The 13863-nt window shown below is 37.2% G+C and overlaps 1 protein-coding gene across 1 annotated transcript in view; it reads right to left on the bottom strand.

Moving 5' to 3' along the window:
* LIPI (lipase, member I) overlaps positions 1 to 13863 on the bottom strand; it is a 75406-nt gene that overhangs the window by 57666 nt on the left and 3877 nt on the right. The window contains exons 3-9 of the mRNA XM_009883872.1: positions 12423 to 12531; positions 9736 to 9837; positions 8199 to 8288; positions 6854 to 7021; positions 4950 to 5042; positions 2420 to 2531; positions 1877 to 2050 (exon numbers count right to left, since the gene is read on the bottom strand). Coding sequence (XP_009882174.1) covers positions 1877 to 2050; positions 2420 to 2531; positions 4950 to 5042; positions 6854 to 7021; positions 8199 to 8288; positions 9736 to 9837; positions 12423 to 12531 — 848 coding nt within the window. The remainder of the gene's footprint in view (positions 1 to 1876; positions 2051 to 2419; positions 2532 to 4949; positions 5043 to 6853; positions 7022 to 8198; positions 8289 to 9735; positions 9838 to 12422; positions 12532 to 13863) is intronic.

The raw sequence follows: 13863 nt of genomic DNA, 5'->3' as shown, positions 1-13863 counted from the left end.
ATCTCAGAGACCAGAAGAAGAGTCTGAAAATTATATGTACCTTTTAGCACTCCCACATTCACACACCATCTGTGTGAATAACGGACCAGCCCAGCAGACAATTGTCAGTGATATTCTGCCAACTCTCAATGTCTGCTCTTAACCCAGATCAGCAAAGGCTGAGACTCCTATTGTCTTTTATCCCTGCACCTGTCCCCTGGTTTTTACCTACTATTTTGTTATATGAATAATTTAAATATTTTAAATGTAGCTTCTAGTTGATTATCCTGTATTCAAGTAATTTTTGTAATTATATGTAACTAAATAAGGTAAATACAGGTAGTTATAATTACAGTGAGCGATTATGTAATTATACCAGCCAACATCTGCATTTAAATTACCTTCACATGTGGATTCAATACACTATTTTCCATTGATATCTAAAAGTATCTAATGTGCCTATATGACTGCCACCTGATGAGGCTCAATGAAGGACTGTAGTGGATCCTATATTAAAGCAAATCAAGTGCATCTTACTTTAAAACTTACAAGAGTCAGAGTAATAGGAATGAAAACTCAAAACCAATATGGGCTGTTCACTAAAAATCTTTATTTGCTAGATCAGTATCTGAAAAAGTCCTGAATGCTGATAGGCTTGCATGAAATGTAGCTTCTGATTTACCACCATTGGGTTGAGGAAAAAAAAAAAAATTGTAATATGATTTAGAGCTTCACCTATCTCTCATCACCAAATGCTTTTAAATAAAATCATGCCTGTTCACCTGACAACTTGAGACTTATGGCCTTCAACAAGTTAAGAATAATTTATATACATTCTGGGGTACTATTTTGATTACTGAGTGTTCTGTTTCTTCCTAACTCTCTCCCACCTGTCTCCTCTTCTTTCCCAGTAAATGTGAAATAATAGATTACTTTCACATGGTTTCATAATTTCCACACAGTATCATACCCAATTCCTACTAGATTATTATCATATACCAAATCAGAAAGCCTTAAATGTTACTTCTCAAGTTAACAAAATATACTTAAGACTTACTCATATTGCAATATTATTCCCACTCATTACTTATTTGATAACCATTATTAGGTTTATATTTTAAATTCTGATTTGTTGAATCTGCCATTCATATGAAGCAAATAAATGTAACAACTCTAAAACAATGTACTCTTGCTACTCCTGGATATTTCTTACCTATTCCACGTAACATGTTATTTTCACAAGATGTCAATGGAAAATTTAATTGCTACTGCTATTGTACAAGTAACTCTGGAGATAAAAAAAATGAACATACAGCAATACTGCTGAAGTATTTAAAACCAGAAATAAAAAAAGCTTAGTAATTACACTTCATCATCAAAAAATGCAGATGATTTTATTTTAAGTGTAGGCAAGCATAGACTGTGTTTTGGTCTTGGAAGGTCTTTACCTTCAGCAATAAGACCAAAAACCCATTCCAGTCACACAAGTAGCTAAGTGCTCCATTTCATATCTGAGTGTGAGAAGCTGTGTATGGACACATGATTAAAATGAGAAAAGTGCTTAATAAAATTTGTCTTCTGTAGGAGAAATTAACCATGCAGGTGTATGTCAGTCTGGTTTATTTTAAGAGGTCCTTGAAAACCCATTGTGACCAGACAGCAGCAGGAGCCTGCTGTAACAAGCAGCATTCGTGACATCTACTTGTACACGGGTGCCGTGCACTAAATGTTAATGAACAGAGCAGCTCTTCCACATGATAAATTCTATCCTAGGTAGGATGAGAAGGATATTCATGCATTTAGGAATATATAATTAAAAAAAATCCATATAGGGAAATTTCTGAGGAAACATCCTGAGCAGTTTAGTTGATACACAACTTTGATACATTACACTTACCTTTCTGGATTATTAAGAGATTTCAGCCTCATCTGGAGAATCCTAAGCTTGTGTTTTGGGCCTATTAAAGTCTTCGTAGAAAAGGTCAAGGAAATTTTTGATATTTTGTCAAGGTCTTGGTAAAATCCAGTTAGTATTTTGACTCTTTTATATTGCTGAAACGTTGAAGCTTCACTAAAGAAAAATATTATTTCCAGTCAGGGTTTTGTTAGCTGAGTAATATTCGTTATAGCTAAGCATTATTATTAAGATCAGAAATCTTGTAAGAGGTGTTGACTTTGAGCGTTCAGAACAAGGACACCTAGAACTGGATTCAAACCAGTACCATGCAAGGACCTGGGCTAGTTCATAATTGGAGAGAGGATCATTTCAGTGTGAGGAGCATTGCCTCTGACACTGAGCCATATCCAGGAAAAGGAGCCGTGGCCAAGTCTTAACAACCTCGTGATACTTTTTTGACTAAGAGCTTAAAAGGTTTAGGAAACTCAGAAAAGTAGTCCTTTAAATTGATTAAAAAAGATTAAGAGACAAAGCACAACATACCTATTCATATCCGATTCTACTGTGTTTCCAGCATGATCTGTTATTTTAACTTTAATGAAACCTCTCCTAATGCTTTTATTCCAGGTAGTAATATCCAGTAAGTAGTTATACACTGCAAAAAGAAATAGGAAATAATAAAATTCAAAGAATGACCTCAACAGGATGCAGTTGTTATTATCACCCTGTTAAAAGTATTCACCGGCTGATGATAAGAATAGTGACTCTTTACTTCTAAATTACCAGCTTAAAGCAGAATAAGGCAGCTATTGACAAAAATTAGGTTCTAACAAATGGCTACTTGGAGTTCCATGTAATTAGTGTATCATTTCCTCCAGTTTTCACATGGAAATGATTTGCATCAGAAAGCTACCATCGGAATTAGCAGGAAGAGTTTGAGCTGCCTGAGCAAAAAATGGAAAATCAATCTCTAACTAACACCTTCAGGTTTTGGCAAGCTCTAGTAGCAACTCTATCACATTACCCACAAAAGGGACATGTCCAGAAAACAGCTGAGGTACACTGGCAGGGAGAGGGGAGGAAGAGCATTGGCACAAGCTTTGTGTATAGGCAAAGTGGGCAGTTAGCTAGGTGAGCAGATTAATCAGGTGGCAAAAGCTGAAGAGAGACATTATTCCTGCGCCTTGCTTACCCAGCCTGAGCAGGTGCAGCAGTACAGGGCCTCTGAGCATCCTTTCCCACAGACAAGTCAACCTGCCAAAACCTCTGTGTGGATACCAGAAAAAAACCGCATGGGGAGGGCTGAGGAAGAGGAGAGGGATCTGATTGCTTTCCCACGCTCCAGCCCCTTCTCCCCCTCCCCTGGAGGGCCCACAGGGAAAACAGGCTGGGTACGTGGGGCTGGCACACTCTCTGCACTGGCATGGAGCCAACATGTTCCACTGTGCACTCAGAAATGCTGACCTGGACTTCTACCACACTCCTGTAACCATCGCCAATATGGTAACCGTGCTATGGCTACACAAAGGAAACATCACTTTACTACTCCCAAAGTAAGGAAGCCATTCAAACACTTTTTTTTTTTTGGCTTTGGCATGTTGCTTTTTAACATTCTCTCCCTCATCTCATATGAAAAACTTATCCAGCTCAGGTTTACAGTTTCACTTAGTTTTAAGACCTCTATTTCTATTTCCTCATGTTTTCAAATATTGAAGAATTAAAATAAGGCTTTAGTTGATAAATACCCTCTTTTTCAGACTGGTCTACTGGACTCATTTTTCTTCTTGACTTTGCGTATTTTCCCTTAAATTTATGCTGTCATCAAAATGTTTTCTATTCCTCTCCTCCTATGTTTGGTAATATTTCTCCCCCTTTCTTCTCTTCTAGCACCCCTGTAGCAGAATACTATATGTAACCTTTTCCTTCTGCAATGTACTCTTTCCATCACCAGGACTCTGCCTGCTTGGATATTTGATGAATGACCAGATTTTAATATGTGTGAGAGCAAAAGCAAAGCTGTATTTTTCTGCAGGAAGAATGAATGAAGAGACAGACCTAGCAGCCTGTGTGGCCTTGAGAGCGTGGAAGAGCAAAGCCCAAGCAGACAGGAGCAGAGGGGAACAGTCCTAGCAGGTTTGGGGTGAGCTGAAAGACTACTGGGAATAGGAGTTATTTTATGGTTTTTTCCATCACGTCTTCCTTAACCTCTCTTTGGCCGTCTGGAAGAAACAGTGATGTAAGTAAGCATGATTACCACTATAACAAGAGACATTCAGTCCCTGGTCACAAAACTTGCTGAGATGATAGAAAAATCTAATGGGAAAAAATCATATCACTTGAATTCCCTGTAAGCCAATCCCCATGCTCCAAATCAAAGAATCTTAAACATAACCAAATAGAATAGTGTGCTAACATTTGCATACGGTCATAAAGTCTGTTAATAAGAACAGAAATTAGACAAGAATCTAAACTTGATCTCTACATGGATCGGTAGATATCTAAATTGCTGCAGCTAAAACACATGCCTTAAGAGTTCATTCCCATACAGCATAAACCTGAAACAGTCAGCTGGGTTTTCCTTCCACTGTTTTACTCCTAGGGAGACGTGGTCTTTTAAAAGCTGGAGTAGCTTTAGTTGACTGTGGGGTGCTCCCCTCCTGGGGTGGAACATAGAGGTGTCTCTTTTCTGATCCTGAGCCAGGGCAGTCTCACTTCCTATTTTTGCTCTCCAAAAATGGTAGCACTGATCCCATCTAAGCAGGTGCTCTCAGTTCAGCTTTCTCCTTGTCACTTGATTCTCATTTTCGGGCTTACTTCTTCTTCTTGGCAGTCTATCCCATTATTTTTAAAGTCTCATTTCTTTCTCAGTTCATATATTGCTTACTCTTCTGCCACAATCATTCTTCTTCTTCCAATCTGCAAACCGACACTGAGCTCGTGGTTTATTACACCATTTTACACAGCAGCTAACAATAACCTTCTACTTTTAACATGCTTTAACTCCAGATCAACTAACAAATAACAGCCATAACATTTCATAAAGAGTTTGTTACATATGTAATCAGCCACTTACTGCAGAATGGGTCTTGGTCCGAGGTATCAAAGTAAGTTTTCATCGGTGAAGTCTGTGGGATTAACAGTTTCTTCCATCTATCAGCATAATAACCTGAAATCCAAAGCTTAAATATTTAATTTCAGACATTTAGCAAAATTCTGATCCACATATAATTACACAAAAAAAGCCCTCACCCAAAGTGACAGATTTGGCGTTACTTTTCTTAAACATTCCCTGAGAGTAAATTGACTTGGAAAATGCAAGAATCCCATTAGGATAATAGAATGTAGTATGTGAGTATTTAATTCTTCTAATATATTAGTATCACTAAAATTGTCATAATGTTGGAATCTATTTAGTCTAGAGTACTAACTCCAAAAAATACTGCTTATAAACTCCTACAGAGGTAATGAAAACAAACACAATAAAGTAGCCCACATATTTGCAGAACCATAGAATCATGGAATCGTTTAGGTTGGAAAAGACCTTTAAGATCAAGCCCAACCATTAACCTAGCACTGCCAAGTCCATCACTAAGCCATGTCCCTAAGCACCACATCTATGTGTCTTTTAGATCCCTTCAGGGATGGTGGCTCAACCACATCCCTGGGCAGCCTGTTCCAATGCTTGACAACCCTTGTCGTGAAGAAATTTTTCCTAATAAAATTAGAACAGTAACAGAACAGCTTCACATTAGGTAAATTTTTTTCCTTTCTTTTTTGAATCATTAAAGTAAATATTTTTAAACCCTCCAGTCTATAACTGTGTATATTATTTAATAATATGTTAGATACTCTTTAAACTCCTAAGCTCTTGGATGCAATGTAGAAAGCATTTTTTGTTGTATGCCATTCTATGTGTATTGTATTTGGGGCTTGATTACAGTCCTTGCTTCTAAAGTGCTGAATCCTATTCTCTCCCTCTTGATTTCTTTACCTAGACTGGGCAATTAGAGCTGGTTCCAAGCTGCAGAGATGCCACTGCAAGGCAGCAAGCAGGAAAGCTTGCAGCAGGAGGATGCTGTTCCTCCTCCCAGTTCCCAAATTCAGCTGCCTGCCATTTCCTCATATGTTATAGGTTATTAAAAAAAATACGTGGCAGCTGACTGGTCAAATATTTCTCTAGGCCTATCTTGGGTGTTCTGTGTAAATGCATCAGGCATGGCTGGTAACCATGCTGAGGAAGTCCTGGGGTCTTTCTGCCCTACTATAAGGCCCCATTATTGTTGGGTTTTATTATAATGTATTATACAGATATGTCTGTCTATGCTTTTACTTCAAACCCGATCTAACTAATACATGTATGGTGTATGTCCTAATAGAAAGATGTAAAGGTGACAAGGTACAAATTGAAAGTTAATTTGTATTTAAATATTTGTAAAATTGCATTCTTAATAAAACCCTGCCAACTAGGAAATGCACACTACACGCTACTGTAGCTGGTTTCAAACTGCCCCCAGATGCTCTCTAAAAGCAATAAAACCCCAAACAACTAAAACCCCCTCCAAATAAAAGCTTGATTCCAGAAGTGCCAGAGAAAATGTGAAGTTGCTATAAACATTATTACTTTTAAATAAAAACCAAAGGTACTCCAGGGATAATACACTATGTGTGCCTAAAGTGATCAACTAAGTAGAAGCAGATTCTCTGTAGAGACGAAATACTCTGTGAATCCATTTCAGACTGGAAAGCATAATAATCAAAGATTGGAAACATCCAGCACCTGTGTTTAACAGAGATAACTATAAAGCAGACAAAGCCATAAACTTTAAACTACTTTAAACAGTATGCAGCTCTGCACGCAATCAATCTCTACAGATCCCTTAACACAATACTGCAGATCTCTGGGGTAGCCTCAGAAAGAGGTAGTCTTTATTTCCCGGAAAATCTCACCCAGCCCAGAGCAGATACCGTAACGCTTACCCAGTACTGGGCAGGACAGTGGCTGAAAAGCTTCACAATCAACACATTTCCCTCTCTTGTAATCCAAGTAAGAGTCACAAGGATATGTTATTATGTTGCACCTTCTTTTCAAAGACGATAAGAATAGGAAGACAGATCTTTGATGATCACACTTAAAATACTGAAGTCCTTCAGGAAAGAAAAAACAAAATATACAAAGAATATGTAATCATTTCTGTGAAAAAAAAAAACAAAACAAAACAAAACACCAAAACCCAAACATTGTTATCAAAGTAATCCCCTTTACCTGAGTCGCTCTTAGTTAGCCATGCTTTTCTTCTCTGGTTATTTGACCACCAAGTGTAAAAAATGGATGCACGCCCACAAGAAGAAGAAATTGAGGGCTGTTTTGAATATTACAGGTACAGAGAAAAGTCTACAGGGTTTTATATGCAAGAAACAGTCTACTAAGTCCTATCAAATTTACAGAATTTGTGTTACAAAGCATGAGTCTGAGTTAAAATTCGCCTTGTTGCATCTAGTGCAGAAAGTTTTGGAAGAAAAATTAAGGTGAGGAATACTTCAGATTCCTCTCTCTAAGTTTTTTGGGTAATAAATCCCTCCCTCTCCTAGCAAAACAAACTAGGAGAATTGTACAGATGAAGATGATCCTGAATCTTCCGAGATTCTCCCATACTCACAGACACACAAGTGGAAACCCTATGCTTTTGCAGCAGCTTTAATTCCTAGCAGCAGTGTGGAGACTAGTAATAGAAAAGTACACAGACATAAACATATCCAAAAAGAGTAAACAAAAACAATGGGCAGCAACTTTGCCTAAGATTTATAGAGGTTGAAATAAGCAAAATTCTGCAGCAAAAGATCGTGTCATAAAACTGTTTTCACCCTAGAGCCTAAAAGACCTGTTCAAAACCTAGTTCATCGTTGCCAACCAGGAGGCACCTAAGACACAGTGAAGACTTGAAAGCCTTGTCTTCCATGTCATACGCAAGTAATCCTGTCCAAACTACTTGGACACAAACATCTTCCCCCATGCCTAGCCATATATAAACACAGAAAAATAATGATCGCTGTATGCAGATAGTATATATAATATAATAATTCCATCATACCAATAATAATGGTATGGTGGAATATGTATGTTTATACGGAAATCTTTATTTAAAAAAAAGATGTCAAATGTCTTTTCTGATTTCTCATTTGCTGAGCACGTATGGAAAAGAAAGAATACGATGCCCTCTGCTCCCATATTACCGAATATGTGCAGTGTGCATTGAATTCAGTTTAACCTTTCTAGATTTGATCTCAAACTCTTTTGTCATTAATTGAACACAGTTTTATTTACCACTGAATACTGTTTGTGGACAACCAGGCTGATCCATCCCTCCATTTGGATAGAAATCAATGGTTCCTAAAGGTTTCTTGAAACCTAGTGCTAAAGTAAAAACATCATGAATCAAAAAAACATAAACAGAATTATGCAATCATTCATCATCACATTCATTATAAAACAACAGGGAGATCAAAGAAATTTTTTTCAATTATACTGTTTTTTTGTTCAGTAAATGGAAGTCATGTCATGAGTTAAAATCCATGGGTTTTTTTCTTTTTAAGAAAATTATACACATGTAAAATGCTGTACACAAATATATACAAATTTTTGTAAGATTCCTACTGCCACAAAAGAAAAATGAAAGAACAGAAACAACTATTTAGTGCTGTAGCTGAGACATTATTTGCAAAAAGAACTTTATGAAATTCATGTTCTCTCCAGCAACCAAAATTCTTTCCCAATGCAATTTTCATTAGAGTAAGATTTTCCATTTTTTGTACAACACTGGGTTCTAAGCTACACTAATATAAGCAGTACAGTAGAAAAATCTGTATCTGTCCTATAAAAGACCATGAGTAAGATTTAGCTCAATCTGACTCACCTTCCTTTTTCCCACATATTATCTTTATTCACATAATTGGAACATTAAAATATAGGTATTTTACAGCTTCACATATAGATTTGTATAGCAAAATGCTTAATTTTTAGTATTATTAAAGAAACTGATGTGAAACTACACAAATAATAGGACAAGTGTCGTAGGTTTGAAAGGTTTACTTCTGGTTTTGAGAAACAAATTAACCTGCATTATAGCATGGATGAAGCAGACTTTACAATGTTCTTCATTTTAACCTTACAATAATGTGACTTAGAATTTTAAGCAGTGGATCTGCAGTGTACTAACATGATACAGCTGAGACCAGCTGTCTCAGAAGGGACTAATCCAGTGATAATTACGCGCTTACAACCTCTATGTTCATATACACTAATACAGCAAAAGAATGTTAATGCTAAACTATTTTGCAAATAGCAGTATCATAAATTAACGCTCTAGACACGCTTTATTCAATGTGCAGACTTGTTTTTTTTGTATTCAGAAGGAATACACTACAACAAACAAGACAAATGACAGTGGTGTAATCGCTACTTTTGCATGACATTAAATGGACTCATGACTATATAGTTATCTACATATGCCTTCAGTCAGCTGTTGGACATAAAAGTTATTTCAATATTTTCAGGTTCAGTCATGAATCTTCCCTCACTCAATAACATGGACACTCATGTCAGAACAGAACAAAACAGCCCATCATTGCTTAAGTCATTAGCAAAGTTGAGTTTCAATTTCTTGATGAATAGGCATAATAACATACATTATGATTTCAAAAGTACAGACATTGTTAGAAAGCAACAGCATAGGGATCTAACAGATAACACAAAATATACTTCTGCAGCACTACTTGGATGTTACTGAAACAGCTTATCCCTTCTCTTTAGCTTCCCTGCCTTTCCTCAAGTTGAAATAGGAAAGTTAAGGCTGTGTCATTACCATCAGTATCTGAATGGATTACATCAACAAATTGTGCATCAGTAGGATCCAGTCTCCCCTCTGGTGGTTGTCCAGAGAACGAAGGGCCCGCTGGATCAAGACCTAAATGACAATAACACTAGCATTACAAATCCTGGGGTCTGTTTCTACACATATAGATATAGATATAGATATAGATATAGATACAAGACTGACATTTCAGCATTATTCATCAATCACTTTTCATTTTCCTGGGATAATAACAAAAATAAAAAACAGCACAGTTCTCAAGTTTCTATTCTTCAACTTGCTAAGCAAAGTAAGGGTTCCTACCACAAGACTGACCAATCTATATCTGAATTTCTCTCTGCCCCTAACTAGTTGTGCTCATCTCCCAGTTCTCCAGATGAATTCTAGGCCAACAGCATTAGGGATAAAATCAGGAGAATTAATTTTGTCCTTTTTCCCAGAAAATAAAATACCTATTGTGTACATCACAAAAATGAAACATACAACATAACTACTCTCACCACCAGAACACAAGATGAAGTCATCTTGGATGGAGACAATTTCAAATATGCCTCCATCATTTTATCAGTTGGTGTTGAAATTACTTACTGAAAAAGAATTCTAACATACACCTAAGTGAAATACCAGTTTTTGACTACATTTTCACCTGAAGGAGACTTGGAAATCTTATACTCAAATCAAAACTCAACTATGACAAAAGAGATTCCAACTGAGATCCACAAAAAGCGCATTATATCAAGGAGGAGGGAATTTGGGTGGCAAAGTATTTGAAGGGTAAACACTGCATATTCTCACTCATTTTAGGGATAGGGAATTATTGTTGTGCACCCCTGAAGCCTGATAATTTTCCAGATGGTAATTTCTGTCCTTCACAGGAAAGGGAAGTTGTTAGCTGAGGTTTGCTCTGCTCCTATGTTCTTGACAATAAAAGCATAGACAAAGAGTGGAAAAGAAAAAGCAGCAAAGATGGAAAATACAACTGTCAAGGCAAAACATATCGCTACACTTAACTGACTCCTAATTACATTCTCACTGACTGACAGACAGGTGCAGTGTATGACCTTAAATTATCCAAATTTGTATTATGATTTAAATGACAGATGTGCTTTAAGAACTAGTTTAGGAAGTTTCTCTCTCAAGATCAACATAACCAAGACCCAAACTACACAGAGGATCATGGAATGCTGGGAATACACATTCATAGTACCCCAGGTGACACAGGTCATTGTTTTAGTCCACTAATTAGTTGTATATTCCAGAAACCTCCAAACAGTGAAGCAGAAAATATGTTTTTCTTTTTTTTTTTTTTTAAATCTCATTTTTCCAACAACATTTTGGCCACTGGCTCAACTTGTTTGGAAGAAAAAGTATCAAAGCAATCAAATAAGAGGTTATGAACTTTGTGTGTTTGGACCACTCAGTCTTTGCCTTTATTCATCCATATCTGTAATTATAAGAAAGTGATTGAAACATTTCATATAATTCCCTTTAACTGTGAGCATCTGAGCTCAGAAATTACATGGATCTACTAGCTCCTAGTTAGTGTACAGAGAGGACATGGACCTGCTAGCCTAGCATTGCAATCAAGACTGTCCCCAACCAGTGATGCCAACAAACTCTAGGGATTGCTTAAAGTGGAAATGAGATTCTTAACCAAAGGAATATAACTGGAGCCTGTCACACTTTTAGAAAATGCCCTGGCTTTCAGATTAATACAAAAAGGGAAGGGGTCTCTAATTCCCCTTCTTAAGACTGGCTACCGGCCCCTCTTACATTTTGGAAAAAAAAAAAAATTACTTAAGTACTCTGAAGAGAGGGTTTGGAGCTATGGGTCTCAAGGAGAGGTAACTGCCTCCTTTCAGCCTGAAAGCAGCGGCTCTCTTATATCCTAAACACTATCAGGATCGAACAGTCCCTACTCTCCTTAACACCCTTCTGATAGCTAACTTAGTCAGCTTCCTCTTCCACATGCTAACTGCGGTGAGTTTTGCTTTTTCACCACAAGAAGTATCTGGAGCCTGTGCACTCAATTTAGCACGGTGGATTCTGCCCTAGGAACCAGCATCTAAAAGTTAATCCCAAACTTCATGCGACCCTGGTCCTGAAAGCTATACCCACAGGAGGATACTCCGATTTGCACTCTATGCACCACTCCCACAGATGACGATGTTGACCATGTAGCAAGTATGAGGTACGATTTGCAGTATCCATACACAGGCTGGACACCTGCTTTAAGCTCCCTGCAGCAGATAGCTCAACATCCTAAAGCCTGCACCATGTTCAGATACCTCAAACTGAAACTAAATCCTCGTGCCCGATTCCTGTGGTCTGACCAAGAGCTTTTGAACTTTCCTTTGCAGGGACCTGACTTGCTCCATCAACTGGACAGAAACTCAGGTAGTATGTCATTTAACTTAAGTGGCTTTTGGGTGTAGCACTCATTTTTCATTTGAGAGACTAGAGGTAAACAGGTTGGAAAATTTCAGCTGTAACTTACGTCCTGAAGGCAGACTTTTGCAATTTTCTGAACTTCTATCAGGGACACTGTTTCCTTGTGTATGTTACTAAAGAATCCGTTCTCATTTGCAGATATTTCAGTGCTAGCATCCCTGTGATTTGCAGTTATGATAACAATACAAGGTACGTTAGAATACACGTATCAGGATTAAAAGCCTTACCTGTAATTCTGCCAATACTGCCATTATATTTCTGGCCAACAAAACCAGCTACATGAGCCCCAAGACTAACGCCAATCATATACATAGTGTCAAGAGAAGCTCCATCTGCCTATCGGGGAAAAAACAAACAAAACAAACCAAAACAAAGCCACAATGACCCACGTGCGTAACTGAACAGATCTCAGTAGACTGATTGAGTTTTCACTTTTCGTTAGTACTCCTAAGTTATATTTTTAACTCTCTAACTTTGAAAACAAATGGAAATGACAAAGTTCTTTGCAGTTTGGCATTCTGGATGAGTTAAACAGTGTAGTAGTTATGAAATTATTTGACTAGAAAAATGTAAAAAGGAACCTTGAGTCTCATTTCTTATAAACTGTTACACTAGTTATAAGGGGAGCATGGGGACAGAAGAGGAAGATATTTACCAGATACAAGAAAGATGAACCAAAACTATGAACTAGGGAAAAAAATAATCTCTCCCCCTGCTTTATCTTTCCAATAAAATAAATTTAAAACATAATACCATTAACACTCATGCCACTGATCTGCCAAATGCACACCTGCAGAAAAGCCCATTTTATAAAGCAGGCAGTATTTAAAAAAAACCCTACCAAAGAACTCTGAAAGAGTATCAGCAGACCCGTTAGAATCTCTGCAAAGTGACGGGATGATATGTGGGATCTGAAATACTAATGCATCTCAAAATGAATTAACAAAGGCCTCACGACAGCTTGCAAGTATGAAACTGATAGCTGTGGGACACCTCCACCACCATCACCTTGATGACTTGCACAAGATTGACCCAAGCATGCCCTGCAGTCATTGCTATGCCAGGCAGATCTGTAACCAGCAATTAACCAAAAATCTGCACCAAGGAATTTGCAAAATACACCTCCTTAACGCGCTCTGGATTGGAGACTGTTTTTATAGTCGTATTTTATTTTTCTAGTCCATAACAATAAGGTTATTGTCAAAATTATAATATTTAGAAATTACAAATATAGTAATTACAAATTATTAGCACTATATTTAGTCCCAGAGGGCAGATTCTGCTAGGGTCTCTGCTATTTCCCCTAATCCTTCATTTTTTATTCAAATTTCACATGTATGTTTTCTTACTGCACAGCATTCAGAATATCTGAGAATGAATGGAAAAAGAAGTGATGAGAATAGAAGAACAATCAAGTTAATCTAACAGCGCCATAAAAGATGATAACATGTTTTGTTCATTTGATTAAGGAATAAGTCTAAAGCCCAGTTAAGACCACTGGCATCAACAATTGTTTCAGCAACTCCCTCTAGAATCAAGAAGTTTGTATCATTTTGGAACAAATATTTATGTCTGTCAGTGATTTCTTTTTCTTTTAAAATCTTTAGTTACAGTAGTTTAATAGTGAAAAGAGTAGTGTAATGTTTTTGTACAATTGTAACGTTGCAT

This window comes from Charadrius vociferus, unplaced genomic scaffold, assembly GCF_000708025.1.
Source record: "Charadrius vociferus isolate BGI_N301 unplaced genomic scaffold, ASM70802v2 scaffold414, whole genome shotgun sequence".
NCBI classification, from domain to species: domain Eukaryota; kingdom Metazoa; phylum Chordata; class Aves; order Charadriiformes; family Charadriidae; genus Charadrius; species Charadrius vociferus.
Note: the sequence above shows the minus strand (reverse complement) of the source record. Positions and strands in the feature narration are given on the sequence as shown.